The sequence below is a fragment of the Corvus moneduloides genome, chromosome Z, assembly GCF_009650955.1.
Source record: "Corvus moneduloides isolate bCorMon1 chromosome Z, bCorMon1.pri, whole genome shotgun sequence".
NCBI classification, from domain to species: Eukaryota; Metazoa; Chordata; class Aves; order Passeriformes; family Corvidae; genus Corvus; species Corvus moneduloides.
The window spans coordinates 16,385,335-16,408,758 of record NC_045511.1 but is presented as its reverse complement, the minus strand read 5'-3'; the positions used below and the strand labels follow the sequence as shown (position 1 = coordinate 16,408,758).

General features: G+C 59.0%; 1 protein-coding gene across 1 annotated transcript; it reads right to left on the bottom strand.

The window, feature by feature from the left end:
• Positions 1-4,142: 4,142 nt before the first annotated feature.
• On the bottom strand, positions 4,143-23,007 carry ARID3C (AT-rich interaction domain 3C). Its single transcript, XM_032095814.1, has 8 exons — positions 22,823-23,007; positions 21,871-22,197; positions 10,695-10,767; positions 6,860-7,043; positions 6,406-6,650; positions 5,826-6,095; positions 5,556-5,645; positions 4,143-4,738 (listed from the first exon to the last, which is right to left on the bottom strand). The coding sequence occupies exons 1-8, from the start codon at positions 22,859-22,861 to the stop codon at positions 4,596-4,598; spliced, it is 1,371 nt and encodes a 456-aa protein (XP_031951705.1). The 5' UTR covers positions 22,862-23,007; the 3' UTR covers positions 4,143-4,595.
• Between the last annotated feature and the right edge of the window lie 417 nt (positions 23,008-23,424).

Genomic DNA, 23,424 nt, shown 5'->3' with positions numbered 1-23,424 from the left:
TGCGGGGCGGTCGATGGCGATTTGCACTGCAGAGGGAGGCGTCCAGCCCTCCCGCTGCTCGGGAGGGCGGTCGATGGCGGCTTCATTCCGGCGTGGTCCTCCAGGAAAGAGGCGCTCGGATGTATTAAAAGGAATTGATAAAGCGATCGGTGTGGATGCAGGCCCTTTGAAATACGGGAGGCTGCCGCGGGCTTTCCCCCAGGCTTCTATCTGCCCTCGTTCACCTTTCTGTTATCGACTGCCACAGGTGACACTAGCAAAGAAGAGAAGCACTAATGAATGGTGCAGCCAACCCCAGTGCCACCGCTGCCTTCAGCTGGCATTCGCAATTACTCGGATCTCTGACAGGGATGAAATTAATTCATAGTAGCAGCATCTGCCACAGAATAAAGTCCAGAGGGCTTCCCAACTGCAGGACAAGAAGTATCCTGGGGTGCATCAGGAAGAGTGTGGCCAGCAGGTGAAAGGGAGGTGATCCTGCCCCTCTACTCAGCTCTGGTGAGGCCACATCCAGAGTGCTGTGTCAGTTCTGGGCTCCTCAGGACAAAAAAGACAAGGAGCTACTGGAGAGGGTCCAGCAGAGACCACAAAGATGATTTGGGGTCTGGAGCATCTCTTTGCTGAGGAGAAACTGCAGGAGCTGAGCCTGTTGAGTTGGGATAAAATACTGAGAGGTGATCTCATTAACGCATTTTAATATCTCAAAGACAGGTGTCAGAGACAATGGTGCCAGACTCTTTTTCGTGGTTCCCTGTTACAGGATGAGAAACAATGGCCATAAGATAAAACAGAAGGAAGAACTTCCTTATTTTGAGGGTGGCAGAGTGCTGGAACAGCTGCCCAAGGAGATCTTGGAGTCTCCCTCTCTGGAGACATCCAAACACCACCTGGACATGTTCCTGTGTCACTGCTCCAGGTGACCCTGCCTTGGCAGGGGGGTTGGACTGGGTGATCTCCAGGGGTCCCTTTCAGCCCTGACAATTCTGTGATTCTGTGAATTTTCAAAACACCTTTTGATGTCATTCTCTGTTTCCCAGGGCTCAGCCTGCAACCGTCCCATCATGTCCACATGACTTCAGCAGTGCCAGGATGAGCATGGGGCTGGGTGTTACACTGCCATACCCCAGGCACCAGGGGACAACAAGCCAAGGTTCTAAGCCACTCTTTTAGATAAAAACCATCTGCTAATAGCAGGTACTTTGCTAACATGGCCGGAAATGTGGGACAGCTGGCTTTGGAGAACCCTCCCATTGTCCTTTGCTGAAACCTAAACCCACCGTGCCCTGAAAAATCTTTGTCCTTATAGAAGCATTCCTACTGGGAGTTATACAGGCCTACCAGGATGCAGAAGGGAGCTGTGGGGTGGCCCAGTGCCTCAGTGGCCCCTACGCCCCCCCAAAGCACCTGCAGAAGCTGTGCAGAGCACTTGGGCAGCAGGGGAAAGCTGAAGCTTCGTGTGTGCTGCCTTTTCTTCCCAAGGATCGATAACTGGGAGCTTCAGAGGGGAAGAGCTGAGCTTTGTTCCACAAAGGCGACAAATAGAAATGGCTTCATTAGCAGAAGCGCCCGGGGGCTGCAGAAGGGGCCGGGGGCTGCAGGGGGGGCAGGGGCTGTGCACACAGCGATGGTCTGTGCTTAGAGAGTACCATGTCCACCGTGGTCTGCACCCAGCATGATGGGCAATGCCCCAAATACACAAATGCCTGTACTAGAGGGTCCCACACCACCCAGTACCCTGAGATGAGAAACTCAGGCAGTCCTGGGACTCAAGCCCCTGGGGGCTTTGGGACTGTCCCATCCACCCTTTAGAGTCCCATCCAGTTTGCAAGCCCTGGAAAGGAGCTCCAGCTACAGCGCTGACTGCCCACAGCCCAGCACAGGAAGTCTGTTCCCTGCTCCTTGGGAATGAGAAGAGGCCTTTGACCACATCCCCATCCCTGGAGCCTGCAGGGGAACACGGATGCAACCACTTGCTCCCGGCCCAGTGCTGAAGCTGGATCCAGGGCTCCTGCGGCTGGGCTGGATTGTCCCCTCATCCTCCGCCTTCTCTCTCCTGCTCAATTACAGTCCCTGCAGGACATGGGGAAGCAGGCATCAATCACGGCTAGTTACTCAGGTGACAGCAGCTGTGTCCCCAAGCTCCCCAGGGAGCATGGAAACACACATCACCCTCTGAGCCTGGTAATGAGTGGGGACGCGGTCCCTCATGTGCCCTGCCGGCTCCCTGGGGCTGCGGTGCTCGATGAGCTGTGGCCAGCACTTCACAGCAGTGACAAGGGACACAAGACCCCAATTAAGGCTGCATCAATCCCACTCCAGCTCTTCTTGGTACAGTCACAAACACCCCCTCCCCCCCCCCCACCCCCCGGTGGTTTATGGTAAAATACGCACACACCCCCCTTGCTCATGAACCTTCCCCCAGCCCCAGTGGCCAGACCACAGGGGTGGACCCACCAGACCACCGGTCCTCTGCAGGGGTTTTGTGTCACCCCATGTCCTCAACATGTCCCCAGCGTGCCACCCCCACCCCCCGTGCCACCCCCGTGTCCCGAGGCTGGGTCCGGGGTGGGCAGCGCTGCTGCAGCACCCTGGACAGCGACAGCGCTGTCAGGGTGGGCTCGGGGGTCCGGGCGGCGGCTGCCTCCGGAGGGCTTGGCGTGTCCGCTTGCCCTGGGAATCCGCGCTGGGACGCCGGCGCAAGTCTGGATTGTGGCTGTCCCCGAGGGACTGGGGCTGTTCCCGAAGGACTGAGGATTGTCCTCGACGGGCTGGGTTGGGCCTGCCCCCGAGGAACTGTGTCGCCGGGAGGCTTCAGGAGTGACTTTCAAACAGGAGTTTCTGTCCCCTTGGATGCCAAGGACACGGCTTAATTGATGCCGGGGTGGACCCGTCTTCGTGGCTGCCTCTGGCTGGAGTGACTGTCCCCACGGGAGTCCCCTGCGCCTCTTCAAATGTACAGGTGGCTGCACACGTGTGGAAGCCCATGTGTGAGCAGTGTGAGTGTGACAGTGTGAGTGTGCACACCACTGAGTTTGCACAAGGGAGCACAAGTGACCACCCATCTATATGTCTGTGCCTCCCGGCTCCACCATGGTCACCTGTGTCCTCTGTGGGCGCTGCTCGGGTACCAGGCTGGCCCAGCACTGCTGGCATCTTGCCAGGCGCAACCTCACAGACCCATGACCACGATCTCAGCAGCTCCAGGGCGACGTTCCTTTCCCAGCACAGGTAGCCTAGCAGGACCCCCACCCATGGGTGAACTGCCACTGGGGGCTTTGTGGGGGCAAGCAGCCCCACAGCCTGGCTGGCACAGCCGCAGTTGGTGCCCTGTCTGATCCAGCCCATGTCTGAGGGCTCTGGTGGGTGTAGGACATCTGTTTGCAAGTCAGAGCTCCCAGAAACTGAGCTGGAGGCAAGCATGAGGTGGGCTGTGAAACCTCAAGCACTACAGCTGTTACCCCAAGGTATCACAAGCTGCCGGGGTGTCCTGCACCTCCAAACTGGGCCCTGGAGCTTGGTGGGAGGCACCATGCCCTGCACACCACTCCCAGCACTGGTCTGGTTCAGAAGTCCGTTTCCTTTAATAGATACACGGAGTCGCGCGGCTGCGGTGGGAGTGCGGGGAACAGGCCGAGCCCCCCGCGCTGAGGTAGAGGTGAGCGTTGCTCCACGCTCACCTGCTTTGGCACCCTGGGGCACAAGTGGGTGGAGGAGGCGCCCACCCAGCCCCAACGAGGTAGTTCGGAGTGCCCCCTGTCTCCCTGTCACCGGTCTGGGGACCCTGGCACCCAGGCAGTCTTTGGTAATGGGGGGCTCTGCTGGGCCTCCCTGCCCTCCCCCCGCCAACAACCCCCACCCCACATTAACCCCCAACCCCAGCCCCACCCCAATAAGCTCCACCCCCACCATTCCCACCAATATCCCCATTATTTGCCCCCCCAGGGTGATCCTCCTGAGCTGAGGACCTGGGAGACTGAGATGCCACCACCCTGGGGGTGTCTCAGGGCAAAGGCAGCAAGCCCAGGCAGCGCAGGAGGGCTGGGCAGGGGCGTCTGCAGTGGGTAGGGGGTGCAGTATATATATAGGGGCTGCAGTGTAGAGGGGCTACGGTTTATAGGGGCTGCAGAATATCGTGCCTGCAGTGTTCGCACAGAGGGTGTGTATGGAGAGGAAAGGTGAGCACCAAGGGCGTGTATAGGGGATGCAGCGTACGCGTTGAGGTGTATACAGGGGCAGCAGCGCGTGCATTGAGGTGGGTTAGGGGCTGCAGGATGTAGGGGATGCAGCATGCAGGTCCTGGAGGTCCCCCAGGCAGCAGGGCAGCAGGAGATGTACAGGGGTCACCTGGGGGTGGTGCCTTGGGAAGGAACTTTTGTGTGTGTCTGTGTGTGCGTCTGTGTCAGAGGGCACACACGGGGATAAGGGACAAAAGGGCCCACATGGGTGTTCACAGCCTTGCATGGACACAGCTCAGTATTGCAGCAAGAGGCACCTTTGGGTCCCCATCCCACCCTGGTGGCCCAGCTGGGTCCCACAGCTCAGTCCCCCTGACTCTGGGCACCCCCAGCTGCTTTCAGGGTGGGGCCACATCTGCCTTATGGCGAGGTGCTAGTGGGAGTGTGGCTTTGAGAGGAGGCTGGGAGCAGGGGGTTTGGGGCAGGCATGGGGTTGTGACGGGTCTGGGTGCTCCCTCCACCAGGTGCCAGGGTGGCTGAAGGCCGGCGGGCGAACAGGACACCTGGAGGACAAGAACAAGCGGGTTAGGGCAAGCCCAGGGTTGGGGGATTTGCTCATCTGGCCCCCAGCACCCAGGCTGGGGAGTGTGGGACCAAGAGTCATGGAGGCTTCAGCCCCCTCTCACCTGTGGTGTCTCCCACAACCCAGTCATCCTCACCAGTGTTCAGCAGCCTGTGGGGTGGCGCAGCACCCATTTGGCTGGCAGCCCCAAATGCTGCTTAGCCCTGACTTTTCCAGCTTGTTAAATATTTAAGCTCTGAAGGAAAAGCCATCGATTTTAATTGTGGGATGTCTCAGCAGGACAGGCATGGATCTGGGGGTCATGGGATGGGCTGCTTAGCCAGGCTGGTGCACATTGGCATCCCAAAGGGGTCTCTGCTCCAGCACTGCACCCCAACATCTTTCCCTGCACCATGCTCTGCAATCAGTCAAGTGCCACACCCAGCCAGAGACTCTCTGGGCACACAAGCATTGGGATGGCCCCAAATCCAAGCCCTGTCTTTAGGATCCTGGGGTGCGGAATGACCCTAGGCGCAGGGTCACTTCTCAGCCAGAGTCCGTCCATCCATCCATCCATCCATCCATCCATTCATCCCCCACTTTAGCCCTTCATTGCCAGCACCTGCTTCGGGCCAATTTCCATCCTTGTCAACCCCCCTCCTTCTCCTTCCCCCTTTCCCCAAGCCCTGCCACTTCATTACGATGGATTTTATAGTAAAGACATCAGATTGAAGGAAGGACTTGCTGGCCAGGCAGTGGCTATAAGTTATTGGATTTCCCGGCCGCAATTACACAGGCCAAGCGGCCCTTCTATTTACCTGTGTAGACAACTCCATTTATTTCTATTGACATGTTGATACTGCTAATGCCGTTGGTGGACAGGTTCAATGCAGTCTCCTGTCTGTCATCTGGGGAAAGGAAATACCAATATGAGTGTTAAGCGAAACAGAAACAAGAACCTGTCCAAGACAGATAAGCCGGGACCCAGTCCCTCTGGGCATCCATACTCCTCTCCAGTTGCTGCTGCTGCTTTCACCTCGGGTGCCAGGGAAAGGAATGACCCAGGCTGAGGTGTTGCATATCATTACCTCGGTTGGAGATCTTGACGTTCATGGGGAACTGGGAGGCCACGGCCAGGAGGTTGTGCTGAAGCGCGTGTTGCACCAGCCGCTGCTGCTCCTCCGCTGTCAGGGCCACCTTCTTCTCCGGGGGCTCCCCTGTCTCCAGCTTCTCACGCAGCTGCTCCAGCATCACTGCCTGTGAGGCAGCTGCTGCTTGGGCAGCTGTGAGATGGTGGCCAGCCAGTCCCACCGGGATAGTGATGCGCCCTGGCACTGATGCTGCCAGCATTCCGTCCTCTGCAATGACCAAGACAGCTCAGCAGGTCCCTCATTGCCACTCTGCCTCACTGTCCCCAGCTGGTGCCAACTCCACCCCACCAGCAATGGGGCAGGGCAGCCCACCACTCCCAACATCTGGGCTTGGTCCTCCTCCAAAGCCAGGGGAAATACACTTGTTTCACTCCCTGAAAGGGACTGAAATACAACATTCTTCCTATATTCCCCAAGCAGAAAGGGCAAGGGCAGACAGGGAACAGCCCCGCTGCTGGAGCAGTGTCCATCCCTGGGAAGAGACGGTCGCTGCAAGGCAGATGGCATCCTCACCCACCTTTCTTAACACTGTGCACTTGGCTGAGCTGGCCACAGCTGTGTGCGGAGATGCTAAGAGCCGGCAGAGGCATTTTGGGGGTGCCCAGCAGGGTTGGAGTGCTGGCTGGCGAGTAGTTAAAGAGTGCTGTGCCGAAAGTCTGCCTCCGCCCCTCCCGACGGTTGCTGTCGATGGCAGCTTGGAGCTCTCCAGGAGAGCTGAGCGCCCGCTTCTCACATTCATAGGGATACAGGTACTTCATGTATCTGCACGTGGAGAGAGACAGGGGGAGATCTAGCATCCTGCATCTCCCAGACAGCCCCATGCTGAGCAAAGAGCCCTTGGGAAGGGGCAGAGCCCTCCAACCACTTTTGTGGTATGCCATGTCAGACCCCACCCAGGGCTCTGGGACATCTGGGCCCTGGGGTACCCCAAGGCAGGTGTCCCCCGGCTGCTGCTGCTGCCAGGCACTCACTGTGTGCGGAGGGTGAAGGCAGCGCTGGTGATGGAGGTAGGTAGGTTGAGGCCCTTGGTGATCTCCCGCCAGATCTTCTTGTTGATGACTTCGACCAGGCCACCCTTGTCTGTCACCAGCTGGTACAGTGTGTACAGGTCCAGCACTTGCTTGGCCATGATGGGGATGCGGTTCACTGGTGTCCCTTCCGGAGGCACATAGGGGACAGAAGAGGGTGTGGGGGGCTGCCCACAAGGGCCCTTATTACCTGGGATCACAGCCCCACCTTCCCCCCACTGCCACTGCAGGTACCCACAATGGGAGGTGCATCTCTCCATGCCCAGGTGAGCACCCACAGGCACCTGGGGTGCAGGCAGGACCCCAGGGTGCCTGTGAGAGTGGCACTGTGCCCAAAATCAGGGGAGACCCCAGCATGCTGGCACAGGGTCACCTTTGATGGAGCTGTCAGTGGGGCTGGGTATGTTCTCATCTGGGATGCGGAGCCACAGTGGGATAGGCAAAGTGCCTCCTTCACACACCCTTAGACAAGGTTGTCTCTCTACAATACTTAGAGCTGCCTGTACAGCACCAATCTACAAAATCTCTCAGAGCATCCTAGAATGACTCTGTAATGCTCTTTCAGAGCCCCACAAAGAGAGACTCCATCTACACTTTAAAAAAGGACCCATCCTGTAACCTTTCTGAAGAGGGATGACCCCCACAACCCTCCTAGGAGGACTCACCCTACCATCTCTCTGTGGAGAGGTTTTCTCTTCCAGCTCCAGACCTCTTAACCTCACAGATGGCCCCAGAAGTCTCCTCTGCTAAAAGGGCTTTGGTGCCCTGCTTCAGGAGACCTGACCCCAAATCCTCTTCAACTGCCCTCAGTAGGTCCCACAGCATGACCCTCCTCAATGAGGCTTTGGGGCAAGGGGACATGGGTTCACCAGGGTTCTGTGAATCCAATACAGACCAGCACGGTCTCCACAGCCACCAGGTCTTGTTAAAACCCCCTCCCCACTTTCTCAGCACCCCCAAATAGCCCCACAGCTTTGCTGTGCTCCATGGCTCCTTGGGACAATGGTCTGGGCATTGGCTGGAAGCTGGGCAGAGGAGGGAGAAGCATCACATCCCATCCCACCCTGTCCTGTCCTGTGCAATTCCACCCCATATTTATTCCTTCTGCAAGGTGGCGGGGCACGGGCAGTATCGAAAAGCCATCCATTTGGCCGAGGGAGGCTGTCACGACTGCGCTTTGCCCCTCAAACGAAGCCGTCATTCACCACCATCCTCCAGCATCTCTAATTTATAGCCCTGATATTGGCTTGGCTTCTTCACATAAGCCTGAAAAATGAGCTCTTTTTATTCTTTTACTGAGTTCATTTAACTTTTTTTTTGTGTGTGTCTGTGTTGTTCACCAGGTCGGGAAGGGGGAGAGGAGTTTATCCTCCTGGGAGAAAGGCAGAGATATTGACTTGATATCTGCTGTCGGTAGCTCACCAGCCCTGCTCAGGGCTGCTGGCACAAGACCCATCACCTCGGGGGGGCTCAGTTTGAGGGCTCTCCCTCTCACCCAATGCCAATGAGTTTGCAGAGTCTCAGCCCCCAGCCAATGGCCCATGGATTTTTCTTCTTCTCTCCCCTCTCCAGCCTTGGTGACTAACAAAAGTGGCTCACCATTAATCTCAGGGCTGTGCGGGGTGCGTGGCCGATGTCTGTCCCACTGACAAAGGCACCTGTCTTCGTCCCCGCAGAGTGATGGCCCCAGTCCCAGCCAGGGCAAAAGGCACAAAAGCCCAGGGAGGCGATGCAGCCAGGGAGGTGATGCAGTCATTGTGGTGCTGCAATTACCACCCTGATTGATTAATGGCCCCGTGTTATCAGCAGGGCCCTCAGCTTGGTGGGGAAATGGGGGGCCCCTGCAGACCCCAGTAAGCAAATGCAGAAATAGCCCCCTTCTATCTCTGATTACTACTTTTGGGGTGCCACAGAAGTTGGGGTGTGTTCATGAGCTGCCCCACTGCCTGTACCCTGTATCTGATGGTGGTGATGGCGTCACCACGAGCCACCAGGGCCAGCTGTGCCCTTGTGCCATGGGGTGGCCTCAGAGGGTCTGCCCCAACCCATTTTTCAGCCTTACTAATTTTCCACTCTGCTGACAAACATCAGTGCTGACACTGTCCTGACAGACAGTAGGGAGGATGCAGTCCCTTTCAGTAGGGCTCACCCTGTGGACATCAATCCCTCCTGGCCACCTTGGGGACACAGCCTGAGTGTTGTAGTCCCCTGCCCATTCACCTCTGGGTGCCCCAGCTGCACCTGCAGTGGTTCTCAGGTGCTGCTTCTTACCCAGCTCTTCATGGCCTTCGGGAAGCTGTCCTTGCCCCTCAACCCTTCCGTCCCCTTTGTCTTAGGTACCCGACTCCAAAATCCCTGTCTCCTCCAACAGGTACATGCACACCCATCCCTGCACACCTGAACCTGTACACCCACACCCTGCCTGCCCTCCCCAGGGGGATGGCATCCACTTGTAGGAGAAACAGGACAAGAAGGGACAGAGGGCACAGGAGCGGAACAGCCAGACAAGGACGGATGTGGAACAGCACCATCAGGGAAGCATCAGGCTCGCTCCCACCCTCCTCCCCACACCAGCAGGCACTTACTTAATTAGCCCCAGACCCAATAGCGAGGGAGTTAATTAGCTCTGGAGAGAGAGATAATGAAGCTGCAGAACAGCCCATGAATCTTGTGGCTGATGGATGCTGGGGGGCCAAAGCAGTGCTGGCCTTCCCACTTGCTCCCCACAGCCCTGCACCAGAGCCAGGGGGCACCCATGGGGCAGTACCCAGCCCATCCACCGCCTACAGCCTCGCCCCACGGCATGAGCCCCATGGCCGTGCCAGCCACCCACCACACACCCATGAGTGAAACAAGATTGTGGTGTACCAGCCCAACCCAAGAGTCAGTCTCTGCAGCCCCACAGACAGCTGGGGACCCTCACCACCCTTCCAATGGGCAGGGCATGTGGGCGACTGCCCCTCTCTCTGCCCTCCCTCACCCCTCGAACAGCCAGCCCCGCAGCTCCCGTACCCCCCTCAGCCTTTCCCCGTTAATTAGCTCGGCATTAACCTCTGCCTGGGGTTTACTGGCTATCGAGCGGCTTGTTCATTAATCCACACACTAGCAAAAGGCTCTAATTAATACGGCCGGCCACACGCCCGCGCTCGGCAACTTTTAATTGTCGCAGGCCCGACCGGGGGGGGGGGGGGGGGGGGGGGGGGCCGAAGGTTAAAGCATTTATCGAGTCCCCGGGAGCCGGCTCGGCCCCCCATGCCGATACCAAAGATTTCCGATGAGGATGGGTTGGCTGGCGAGCCCTTAACCCCTGGGTGCCCGGCGCTGCCCGGACTGCTGGCCCCACTCCCGCACATCGTAGGCAACCGCTGAGAGGTGCCGATGGTGGGCATCCTCACCAGGCGCTGGAAATGGGGAGCTCTAATGGGCGCTGCCAAGGGCGTTCCCACCAGGCATCACTAAAACGTCCCGAAAACTGCTAATGGCCATCATTAACGGGTGTTGCTAACGCTTGTCACCACGGGGTATGTTAATGGACATCCCCAACGGGCGTTTCCAGTGGGCATCCCTGCTGGGCATCGCTAATGGCCAAGGGATACCAGCATCGACAGCTGCCCCAGCGTGCGGTTAGGGGGGAGGCCCAGGGGAAGCACCGCAGGACCTGCCTGACGGTTTTGCAGAGACCTAGAGCAGCTCAGAGCCTGAGAACACCACACCGAGAGCCCCCCACCAGCAGCCGAGGCAGGAGTGGCAGTGGCACCCACCCCAGCCACACCTTTACCTCTCTTCTGCATGAAGCCAAAGAGGTCATCCAGGAACTCCTTGCGTTTCGGGTCCTCGTCCAGTTCGTAGAGCTGGAGGCAGGAGAGAGAGAGGGGTCAATGCTTCCAGCACGTGCAGGTGAGAATGGACAGGGAGCAGTGCTTGGGGCTGGACACCGCCTGTGCCAGATCCTGGCATCACCTCTGGCCTCACCTGCCTGCTCTGCCAGCACCAAGAGGCTCTCTGTGCACCGCTGACAGAATTCCCTGACACACCCTCTGTGCTGGCAGCGCTGGGCTCTCCCCGTGCCTCCGTCTGGCGTGGGCTCCCCACAAACCACTGACTATTTTGAACTTTTGCTGCAGAGACGCCTGCAGAGACGCCTCAGTTTCTCCCGCCCTTCGCCCTCTTAGGTGCAAGAACCACAGCCCAGGGGCATCAGCAAACCCCAAGCCCCAGGCAGAACCCCGGGATTGCAATGCTCAGCTCTGCTCTGGCACCGCCGAGTGCTGGTGTTCCCCAAGTCCCAGCATGGGATCAGCAACCTCATCAGCACTCATCCCTGACAAGGACACAGCCCCACCCAAACTGTGAGGGCTGATGCCGTCCTGGGGAAGGAGAAGTTGGCTCGACCATGGATGGCACTGAGTACCATCCAAGGAGCTGCAAGTGCCGGGGCTGCCGTGTGCACGTGATTGCACAGACACAAACATATGGCTGTGAGGATACTTGTGTGTGCTGGATGGTCTGGACACACGGACACAGCCTGAGCTGAGGGAGAGCACTGGGGAGGCGAGTGCAGACCCTACACTAGGAACACGAAGTGCCGGCTCTGTGCGGAAGTTCGGGCTCGCCTGATTCCAGCACAGTGCCTGAATGACCATGACAAATTGGAGCCTGCCAGATCGATGGCCCAGCAGTGAAAGTCAGAGCACATGAAGGAAAAATTAGCACCAATCGAAGACGCTATAGACACCAATTCCTCCCAGCAAGCCCGGCAAGAATTTAAAGCCATTGAAAAGAAACAAAACTCAGCAGTCCAGAATGGATTTCCAAAACATATACAAAGAAATGCAAGCTGGAAAACAAAGTCAGGCACAAAATAGAGTCGTTTAAAAAACAATTGTGCTGGGAAAGGCCGTTAAAAGCCAATAGAAAGGGAGCACACCCCCGCTCCACACAGAACATCATTCACCAGATAGATAAAGGGAGCTGTGCTTAAGGGTCGTCAGGCTGCAGGGACACGGGGATGTGGGGATGCAGTGGGGACACACGAATGTAGGGATGTGGAGTTGCAGGGACTCGGGGGGACATGGGGATGGGGTGATGCAGGGATGCAATGGGGACACATGAATGCAGGGACATGGGAATGTAGGGATGTGGGGATGAAAGGACTTCGGGGACACGGAGATGTGGGGATGAGGGAATGTGGGAACACACAGGGATGTGAGGATGTTTCTACAGACCCCATGGTTCCAATCACTGAACAGACACACCTAACAGTCCCTCATGTAACTCACAGGTCAGTGCTAACTGCTGTCCCTAACCTCATCTAGGGGTACAACTGCCAGACTCACACCACACCCATAGGTCCTGACTGCCTGGCTCCATGGAGCTCCTTCTTTGCTGCTTCCCTGCTTTCTGGATCCCACTGACCTATCCCCTCCTTGCAGCAGGGTGCTCTTGGAGTACCCTGACCCCTGGGTGCCAGCACTCTGTCCCCCTCCACTGCGGTGCTCCCTGCCTCACTCTGTGTTCCCTCTTTATCGCCTGCTCCTTTCCAGGAGCTCCTCGAGCCACTGATTACGGTAACTAGGTCACGCTCCGAGCAGAGCTCCAGGAGTCCGCTTTGATTTCTGCCCCAGGAAGGCTGTGTCAGCCAGGCTTTGCATGCATTTCCCTGCCTGTCCTTGCCTCTGGAAGGCGTCCACACCCAGCACTTTGACATCCCCTGACATCTGGCTTGTCAAGGCAGGACCAAACCCCCAAAACTGGCAACTACCACTCATCCCACTGCAAGGTGAAGCCATGGCCTTCCCGAGAGTCACCCAGTGGATGGGCTCCAGTACCTACTGCCCTGGGTGCCACTCGTGTTTCTCCTCCCATCAAAGCCAGCAGGATCCCACCCAGAGCGGGCTGCTACTGTCTCCAGCCCCCAAAATAGGTGTGATCTCCAAGGGCCGGCTCCTATTTTCCCCCTGTTCATTAACCTCTAACCTTTTATCTGTGGGGCACTGAGATGCAAAAACACATTACATCAAACAGGGAGCAAAGGTCAGCTTTTAAGTGGAGACAAGAGCAGAGGTGAGTAACCGGGGACCAGCCAGCAGGGCCCTTGGATACGCTTGGGATGCATGGGGTGTTCCATGAGATTTGGGGATGCTCAGGCTGGAGAAGAGGTCTCCCGGGTCACACACAGTTGCTGTGCAGGGATGCATGCCTCACTTGGATGTATATAGCCCCACACAGGCTGACACACCCCCACATGGGGGTGTGCAAGCCCATGTGAGCATATACAACCCTACACAGGCACGCACAGCTACGTCTGAACTTGCAGCACCCCACAAGTGTGCACGGCCTTGTGTGGGTCCACTCAACCCCTTGTGGACATTGCACAGCTCCACACAAGCATAGGCACAACCCTGTACAGGGACAGAGATCCCCCTGAGTGCTGCACAGAAGGTGGAACAGGAGTGTACAACCCTGCACAAGCATGCACAACCTTGCATCGGTGTGCACAGCCTCGCAGGGGCACGCAGAACACCACAGGAGCATGCACAAGTCTGTTATGCACATGCACACACAACCCACATGGGCACAGATCCCTGCACAGTCACACACAAACCCCAGTTGGACACGCACAACCCCAAATGGACATGCACAACACCACATATGCACACACAAACCCCGTATGTGCATCCACAACCCCAGAAGGGCACACAGAGCCCTGAACAGGAACACACAACTCCAGAAAGGGACGTACAGTCCCTCACATGCATGCACAACCCCAGACAGGCACTCCACATGGATGGGCACCCCTGACCCCGCAGAGCATACGCTGCCCCAGAGCATCCCCCCGCCATGCGCCTCGGAGCAGTGGTCTGAGCCTTGCCCAGGGGCAGTTGTGCAACACAGCCAGTGGCTCCTGCTTGCGGTGACCTATGAGCAAGGACCCTTTTAATCGTGTTTGTATTGATATAATTAGTAACTCATTTAATGCCATCGATGTAACTATATTCCTCTATAAACAGAAGTATTAAACTGTCAAGCCCTGGGATCGATATCCACCGGTGCGCAGCACAGCCCTGCTCTGCTGGCCTCGGGGACCCGCCTGTGGTGCTTGGCCACCCCACTGGCCTTGGAACCCCAGCAGCACCCCACCTCCACCTGGCACTGCTGGCCTGAGTGCTGGTGCAGGGCTAGCTCAGTGTGTCTTCATCCCACACCCCACACTGCATGCAGCTCTGGGACCTGCTCCCTCCTGTCATCCCATTGTCATGGTGATGTCTATATTCCTTAAGGGATGGGGATAACAGGGTTTGTCAGAGAGGTTAGAGGTCAGCAGGTCGAACATGGTTTATTAGCAGGATGTGAATAGACCTTATGCTTCCTCCTCCTCCTCCTCCTCCTCCCCACGATTAAGTAACATTGTTAGCACCACTCACTCACCCAAGAGATGCCTCTCCTGGAGCCAGGAGGGCTTCTAGAGATGAAGCTTGGGTCCCTGAGACCTCTTAGCCTAGCTGACACCTCAGACAGAGGAAGGATGTGATGAGGTGCTAAGCCACCCCCCAGGCACTTCCAGCTTGCCCTGTCCTGGTGAGTCCCCACACAGTTCCCCCTGGGCCCTGCTGCCAAGGGACGTGATCTCAGTGGGATCCCCACAGTCCCTGCTCAGCTGCCACCTCCTGCTGGCAGTGAGAACTCAGATTGGCAGCCAGGATTTAATCCACTTAATATGAGCTGTATCGACCCTGGACCCTGCTCAGCTCCCCCCCACCTTGCAAACCCCCCTACCCTGAGCTGCTTAATATACACCACATTGATTAGCTGCACTGCTAATTTTTCCATCTGGCCACTGTTCACGCAGGGCGCCCAGGTAATGCTCACCTCCCTGCACCCCCCAGCCACACACCACGGGTGGCTGACTGCTGGTACAGTTTTGGAGTCACTGCACCTCTCCGGAGCTCGGCTGTTGCCTCTGAGATCCTTCCCCAGGAAGATGGTTGGGGAACAACAAAGCACCCAGACACTGGGCTGTCCACCCCTATGCCCTGCTGGCATGCCTCAGAATACCCAGGATCCAGCTATTCCCAGCTGAGGCACAGCCCTGAGCACCCTGGGGTTCAGGGATCCCAACAGTATCCACAGCCAGAGTCCCCCCAGCCATGGGGCACACACAAAGAACTAAGGGCTTGCGGGTCCCTCCCCCATCCCCACTGCCAGAGCTGGGGGGGCAGATCACTCCCCGCCAGGCACAAACCACCCCCTGACCTTGCAAGCCACCACTCGCCTCTTCCACCAGTTGTTAATAAGTTAATGGTTACGGGACGGCTTTGCTGGGACGGCCGGCTGCGTTCGAAGGCAGTGCTAGCTCTTGGGGGGACACTGCTCCCCGGACCTCACAGCCCTGAGGGGTGTGGAGTGCTTGCTCATCCCAACACCACCAGCCTCAACAGTCACCCCACTGGTGGGGCCGGACATCTCTGTTTGGAGACCTCTCCCAGCGCTGTGGTTCCCCCTCAAAGCCTTTCATCATGCTTAATATTTAACGGCGCTTTATAGAGCAGGCAGGTTTAATCAGCGCTGATAATGCGGCAGATCCGGCAGGTCATTAAAACCCCCTCCCCGCCGCAGCCGCTCCCGGGAGGGCTGCCTGCTGCAACTGCTGCAAACATTAACCCGGCTCCGCGCAAGGGTTGCTGGCAGCGCTGGCCTTGGGACAGCAGCCCCCCACCCATAGCCTGGCCCCAGCATGAAGGGGGGGGCTCACACGGTCCCCAGCCTTTTGCTCAACACATTTCGCAGGAGGGGAAACTGAGGCAGGGGGTGCTGGCATGGCTCCCCCATAGAGAAAATACAGTGCCCACGGCTGCGTGGTGCCACCATGGGCACCATCCATGGCCCCTGTCCCGTCTGGGGGTTGCGGCACGGGGAAGGTGGTCCCGGCTCCTGGTGAACGCGTCCCCCGCGATCAGCCCCTTGTTACTCGTTCATGGCTGAGCAGGCAGGGAGTCAATGAGTGGATTTGTTCGGGTTAACCTCCCTGACCCACCGGCGCTTGCTACGCCACTGCCTCCCTCTCCATCCCTGCTTTCCTCTCCACATCTGCCTCCCCCTCCGTTCTCATCCCCCCCTGCCCCTGATCTCTCCATGGGTGACTGAAGTTGTGGGACACCCTTCTCCTTCAATCCCTTACTAGGTGACCAGAGCCATGGGACCCTGCTCCATCACCAGCACCACGCCAGGTGGCAAAGCTGACTCTCCCCACCCTCCATACCTCCCGGGGTGATCAGAGCCAGGGGACCCTGTCCATGACACCCCAGCACCATCCCAGGTGTCCCTGAGGGACACGCACACGGAACCCCACGGTGCATGGGTGAGCACATGGGGCATGTGCTGGCACACACTGGGGTCTGTGCAGGCACACACCTGCTGTGGGGCTGTGTGAGTACTGGGGGGCTGTGTGCATGCCTGGGATGTGCATTGGCTGCTCAATCCCCCCTTCCCACCATGCACCTCTGGTCCCCTCCCCTTCCTGCAACTTCTTTGAAGGGATGATGTGGAAGGAAGGGTTGGTGGCCCCCCCAACCTCACCCTGTGAAAGCAACCCCAGTCCCTGCCTTGGCCTCCAGAAGAGCTGTGTGCCTGAACAGAAAGAGTATCTGGGGCTGGTGCTCACTCATGCCCTGCTACAGCCATGGGATGTGAGCTCTGGATCCATGATGGAGCAACCCCAAGCTGCAGTCTGCAGGGGAGAACACAGCCCCACCAACACAGGCATTTCCAGTGGATGCCCTGTGCCCCAAGGAAAAGGCTTCCACAGCTCCCGTGTAGAGTCTGCCCACCCTCTGCAAACTCATGCACACTGCAGCCTGCTCTGTAGATTTTCACACCTTGTGCACGCTCTCCTTGTGCACAATCACCCTGGACAAACAGCCCCACCGAGTACACTCACACAGCCCCTGTACGTGCTCCCCCTGCTCTGCACAGACCCCGTGCACACTTATGCACCCCTACACACTCTTCACATATACACACAATCCTAGTGCACATCCATCCATCCATGCCCTTGGGACCAGAGTCCACCACTCCTGATCTGACCTCCCCGCTGCAGCCCTGCCCAGCTGGCTGGCAGCACCGGAGATTTACCTCCATTATTAACCCAATTAGTGGATTATCAAAGAGGCCCAAGCTGATGAGGGGGTGCATCCTCCCCAAAGACTCAACTGGCATCCAACTTCAGGAAGGCAGCTGGGGAGGGAGCTGGAAGCAGCCTCAGAATGAGCTCCTGGTGGTGCTCCTCTCCCCTCCACAGTGCCTTTATTCTCACACCCTCAACTAGTTTTTACATCTCTTTGGAGCCCCAATCCCAAGCCCTTGGGACCACCAGTTGGAAGATAGTGTTGTGACAGCTTCTGGGGCTCTGAGCATCCCACAGGCTCCAGTGGGGCTGGGAAGTGCCCTGGGGGGGCAGCAGTGGGAGCAGCAGCAGGGGCAGCACACTGGCACCCACCAGGGCTGCTCAGTGCTGTGGGCTGGGCAAGAGGCAACCTTGGAGGGGGCTTAGCCCTCAAACCCTGCCTCAAGCACACACGGGTCCATGCAGTTCCACACATGGAGACACTGGTATGGGCATGACACACCCAAATACACTGGGATGCCACATGTGTGCCTGGACATACACGCAGGTGTGCTCAGACTCGTGTGGGCACACACACACACAGTGCCATACACACAGCCATACGGGTCCACGCACACCTGTGCGCTCATATGGACCCACAAACACATTCCAGCACTTCCATGGGCTCACACACACTTTGCACGCTCCTGTGGATCCATACAGACACACAGGGTCTCCCAAGGATCCCTACACACAGGGGTACTCACGTGGGCTCACGCACACACACGTACCCCCTGCTTACGTTTGTGTTTATACAGATGCACACACTCATGTTGGTCTGTGGGCACACAGACCCCCAGAACACCTCTGTGTGCATTGCCAGACATACCCCAGCAGCCCCCTGACCCTGTCCTGTGCCCTCCACTGGTGCTGGGTTGCCAGAGCTGTTGGAGCCCCAAGGATCAGCACACTCACCCTCACTGCTGACACCACCTCCCTGCTGCAGGTGGTCCCAGATTAGGGGCAGAGCTCTGCTCACAGGTTTGCTGGAGAAAAGCCTCCAGGCAGACACGGACAGGAGCAAACAGTGCCCATCCCCCCTCCCTGCCTCTGCAGTGTAACCAGAGACCCTCCAATTTAGCCCTGGGAGCCCTTGGTCCTGCACCTAGGTTGAAGATGCACTGGCGGCGAAGAGGGGGCTGTGGCATGAAGACCACTACCCTCTCCTCAGGGTCCCCCTCTTCAGCCACCTCCATTCCCTGAACGTTCCTGCCTCTATTTCCCCCACCCCCAGGGACAACACCACAGGCGAAAGCAACAGGGATAGAGGCAGGAGGGTGCACACCACAGACCCTTCCACCCATTTTGGGATGACCCTCTGTGGCACAAGGAGGTCTTTGGCTATAGGGGCAAACACCTCCAGGCTTTGAGATGCAAGTGCACACATTCACAGCTGGCAAGCCCTCCCTAAATGCATGTGAAGGACAGGTGGGTGGGTGCAAGAGGCAACTGCTGGCATCAGAGGGAGGCAGGGAAGGAGGAACAGCCACACCACGGTTAGGCTGAGGATAATAGCAAACAGCTGCTGGCAAAACCAGCCACCCCCAAATTAACTGCTGAGGCCACCAGACACCCCAGAGTTCCTGAAGGGCTGGCTGGGGCTCACCCCCTGCAGCTGCTCCTGGGCAGGGAGGAAGGAGCTTCAGAGGATCCTGATCCCCCCAGCCACAGATGGGTGTGAACATGCTGGAGGGGCCCTGGCAGGGAGGGCATCCTCTCAGCTGACAGAGAGCTGGATGCAAAGCCCAGATGTTCCAGTCCCTCCCACCCTGGGGGATGGAGAAGAAAGCCCCGGGTTCTGGTGCTGTTCTTCTATCACTTGGAGGAAACCAGGGCACTCATGCCCTGTCTGTATGCATGGTTTTCCTAGGGGAAAAGCTGAATTCATGGAGCTGAGCTTGGCCCCAGAAATGCCAGGCTCTTACCCATGCCCTCCAAGTCAAACATAATGCAGCACCACAGAATTAAATCTTAGAGGCATCCCAGTCCTCAGGGAAGCTGGGGTTCATGGCTAGTGCACAATCAGACCCCACGTGGTGCCCCTCACCTCAGGGCTGGGTCTGCCTGACAGCCCTGGGTGTGGAGACCTCCCAGACCTTTGCCCAGGACCCATGTGTCCTTATCAATGTACATAAACCGGCGCCGGGAGCTGATGCAAGAGGCAGGGGTGAGGGGGTCTCTCAGCCTCGTAACATCAGTGGCCCTCCCAGTCAGAGCAAAGGTCTCACCAGCTCCCCCTCCCCAAACCAGCGCCTCAGGAAGCATATAAAACCATGGCATAGATGTGCAGTATTTCCCCAAAAAGCTCCTCTTTGCAAAGGAGCATTTGCCCATGAACCCTCAATGGGTTTGGCCACAACAACCTCGTCCTCTGCTCTCTTTTTAGCACAACTGCGGTGAGTGGAAACCCTTCACTGGCTGGTCCCACACCAACCTCCCACCCCATCCCCATCAAGACACCCTCCCCACTGCAGAGAGATGGGGAAGTGACTCTCTGCTCATTTTCTCCCAAATTACCTGGATTTGGTGGTCTCTGTTCACTTAGCTGTGCCCCCAGTCCAGGAGGATGAGAGCAGAGACAAGCCCTGAACCCCACCCCGCGTGATGCCATGATGGCTTGGGGCAGTTTCAAGCAGGGAGTCCTGGTGGGAAATACAGCTCTGGCCACTACAGGGTCTCTCTCCAGCTCCAGGACCCTCATAACCACACTGCCACTGCCCCAGCAGCTTTCCAGCAGACACATGCTGCTCCCCCCCACTTCCCCCACAGCATCACAGCCCAGCCCCTGTGAAACCTCCAAAAGCTCAAGCACAGCCACCCTCCCCATTTAGTCCCTGCACAGAGTGGAGAACCTGTTCCCCAGGCTGGGTGAGCCACAGCCCTGCAGCCTGGGGAGGACCCAGCAGGGACATGTCCCCTCCTGCATGATCTCTGGGGAGGGACAGGAGTGACAGCCACCCTGCAGACCCCAAAGCAAGCTGCCACCGCAGCCTGTTCCACACTGCAGAAAGACATCCCATTGTTCCCTGGCTGGGACATGCCACCAGGTGGGAAACCCAGGTGTGGGTCTCTGGATGAGGGGTCCATCGCTTTTCCGATCAGGGTTGGAAAAAACCAAAGAGAGCAAACAAGGAACAAGCCAGCTCTCACCCTGAGAAGCAGTGGCAGGATTTATCCTGCACTCCAGCCTCTCCTGTCATCCCTCTCCCAGTATTCACAACATTCCTGCCCTGCACAAGGAGCGCGGGCAGCCCCAGACAGGGGCAGGGCGGGAGGCTGAAGGACGAGAAATGCCACGGATGCTTTCTCTAGCCTCCCTGGGAGGGAGGAGCTGTTTCCCACCTCCCGGCTGACCCCGGGAACCGGACAGTCAGCCTTTTTCTGTGCAGCGGGGTGTAATGTAACACTTCCCGGACGAGCTATTTGGCCTGTGCAGCTCACCCTCCCCGGCCGTCCCCGCTCTGCTTCACGGCAGTGTCAGGCGCTGGCAGCATCCCCGGGCACGGCCGGGGACATGTGCTGCCCGTACCCTGTCTGCACCTCTATCTTCCGCCTTGTGGGCAGGGAATGAGCCCCGGCCCCTCCAAATAACAACAACTGAGCAATTCGAAGCAGAGAAGGCAGCAGCATGCCCCCACAGCAGCCAAAAGTTGGGTCCCTGCTGCTGTTCCCTTCTCCTCCTGCCAGAACCGGATGAGACGGAAGTCCCCTCGTCCTCCTGTCCCTGATCAACGCCATCCTAAAAAGCCACACAACAGCTGTATGGGGACATCTCTGTTTGTTCTATCCCCTCGCTACACCTTCCCTGTCACCCACTGCGCCTCTCCCTCCCCCACAACGAAGCTGAGCGCACGGGGAGCACAAATCTGCCCTGGTGCTGTGCACTCCATGCCCCCACACTTGCATGGAGAGACACCCGCTGTCTGCAAACCAGAGCTTGCACAACACAGCTCGGATGAGATCCACACACATTAAATACAGAGAGACCCTTCTTCCATCCTTTACAGGAGCCCCTGAAGCCCTTTCCCTGTGCCAGATCTCACTTACAAAGGGGCGTCCCCTACACCCACCAGGAATGAGGCGACAGGGTGTATGTGCTGCTCCCTCCAGTACAGGAAATCAGTGAGCTGCACTGACCGACCACAATATGCCCTGGCTCTTGCTGGGACACAAGGGAACTCAGCTCCATGCCTCGCCAGCTCCTTGGGGTGACCACACACCAGAGCCCTTGCCCTGCAAAACCTCCATGGACAGGGGTCAGCCTGTTTCACCCATTATGGAAAGCACCAGGGATGGAGCTGGCAGAGATCAGGGCAGGCACAGGAGATGCCTGGACACTAGGCACCCTGCCATGATTCAGGGCCTGTGGACAGGCACAGGGGACACAGAGGAGGTGGGGTCATGAAGCAGGGTTGAGATGGGGTTTGGTAGCAGGGACATGAGAATGCCTATGGGGCTTAGGGACAGGGGCAGTGAGGAGCATTCAGGGGGTACCCATTTAGGGGAGGATGAGGTTTGGGGACACTGGATGAGTACTGGGGGATTTCATTTAGGGTGGCGTTTCAATAATGTCTGGGGTTAATGGGGATATGGGGGATGTCTGCTTGGGGTGGGTCTGGGCTGGGGCGTGGTGTTGCCCATTTAGGGTGGGACGGAGACAGGGTTTGGGAGCAGTGGGGGGGCATAAGAGATGTCCCTTCAGAGAAAGCTGAACCCGAGTTTGGGGACTATGGTGGGACACCGGGGATGCGTGCCCGGAGCAGCCGGTGCCGGGGCAGCGATGCCTCCTTACCTGCTTGAACTGCTCCTCGTAGGTCCATTCGTGGTGCGGGGGCGGCGGTGGGTCGCGGGGCTCCCCTTCTTCCTCCTCCTCCTCTTCCTCCTCCTCCTCCTCCTCCTCCCCCGCAGCGGCGGGCGGCGGGCGCGGGCCGGAGGCCAGGCGGCGGCGGGGAGCGGCGGGCGGCGGCCCGGGGCCGGGGCCGGGCTCGACCGGGGGCCGTCGGGGAGCGCCGTCGGGGCCGCGGGCTAGGCGGGCCGCCTGCTGCCGCTGCAGGCTCTCCATCACCGCCGCCAAGCGCAGCCCACCCGCCGGCCCCGGTCCCCGCGGCGGGGCGGCCGGCTGCGGGCACAGGGCACGGCCTCAGCGCCGCCGCCGGAGCCGGAGGAGGAGGAGGGAGGGGAGGAAGCACCCCCCACCCCACCCGCTCTCCCCGCCGCTCCCGGGGGCCTTGCCCAAAAGTTGCCAGCGGAACCTTCACCGCGCCGGGCGCGGCTCCCGCCGCCGGAGGGGCTGCGTCCCCCGCCGGGACCACCGGCACCCTGCCCCGGGGGGGACCCGGCCCTCCAGCACCACATCCCCCGCTCCTACCGGGGACGGCTCCGACCCGCGAACCCCGTCGCTGTCTCGTGGGGAGCCTCCTTCCTCGATCGCGCTGGGGACCCACGTATTGCTGGCACCCCCGCTCCAGTTCCACTGGGAACCGCGTCCTACCGAGGACCACTTCCCTCCCCGGTCCCAACGGAGACATCCGCCCCGACGGTCCCACCGGGAGCCATCTCCTACCGAGTCCCCCACAGCCCCGTCCCCGCCGGTGACCCCGTCCCGATCCCGCGGAAGGTCTCACCGGGCGCCCTGTGCTCTCGGGACCCCCTCCCGCTCCCACCGGGGATCCCGGGTGTCCCTACCCCGCTCCCACCATGCACCCCCGCGTCGCCGGGGCCCCTCCGGCCGCTCCGTCCCTCACCAGGGCGGGTTTGGCCGCCAGGCTGGGGTTTTCCACCATGCCGCCGGCTCCGAGCGCCGCCCGGGGCTCGCCCCGCCGTCCCGGGGGGCACGGCCGGCTGCTCCGCCCGGTCCCGGTCCCGGCCCCGGCCCGCCGCTCACATGGCGCCGCGCCCGCCGATATTTCTTTTATTCCGCAGCAGATGAGGGTGGGTGGGATTTTTCCCTCTTTTCTTTCTTTCTCTCTTTCTTCCTTTTTTTTTTTTCCCCTCTTTTTTTTTTTTTTTTGCAACAAGTGGCCGTCAGACAGCAACACCCCTCCCCGCTCCCATTTGCCAGCGCACGTCTAGGGAGTCACCCGGGGAGGGCTGGGCTTGCGACAGCCCCGCGGGATCGCCCCGGACCGGCCCGCCGAGAGCCGGCCCCGGGCCGCCCTGCGCGGGGCCGCCGCAGGAGCCGGACCGGGGGCGTAGCGGGCTGGGCGACCCCCAGCCTGTGCCTGTGTGTGGGTGCTGGACGAGGGGAGTGCATGGGGGTGTGTGCAGGCTGTCCGGGGGTGCACGCATAGATGTGTGAGGAGCGGGAAACGTGAAGGTGGGGTGTGCGAGGGGTCTGTGCATCCTG

Bases quoted from the DNA above. Each gene is read 5' to 3' on its own strand.
- ARID3C (XM_032095814.1), bottom strand. From the start codon at position 22,861: ATGGTGGAAAACCCCAGCCTGGCGGCCAAACCCGCCCTG. The intron at 6,096-6,405 runs GTGGGTGAGGAT...TGGTCATTGCAG, and splicing joins AGTGCACAGTGTTAAGAAAG to AGGACGGAATGCTGGCAGCA. The intron at 4,739-5,555 runs GTAAATAGAAGG...CTTGTCCTCCAG, and splicing joins AAATGGAGTTGTCTACACAG to GTGTCCTGTTCGCCCGCCGG.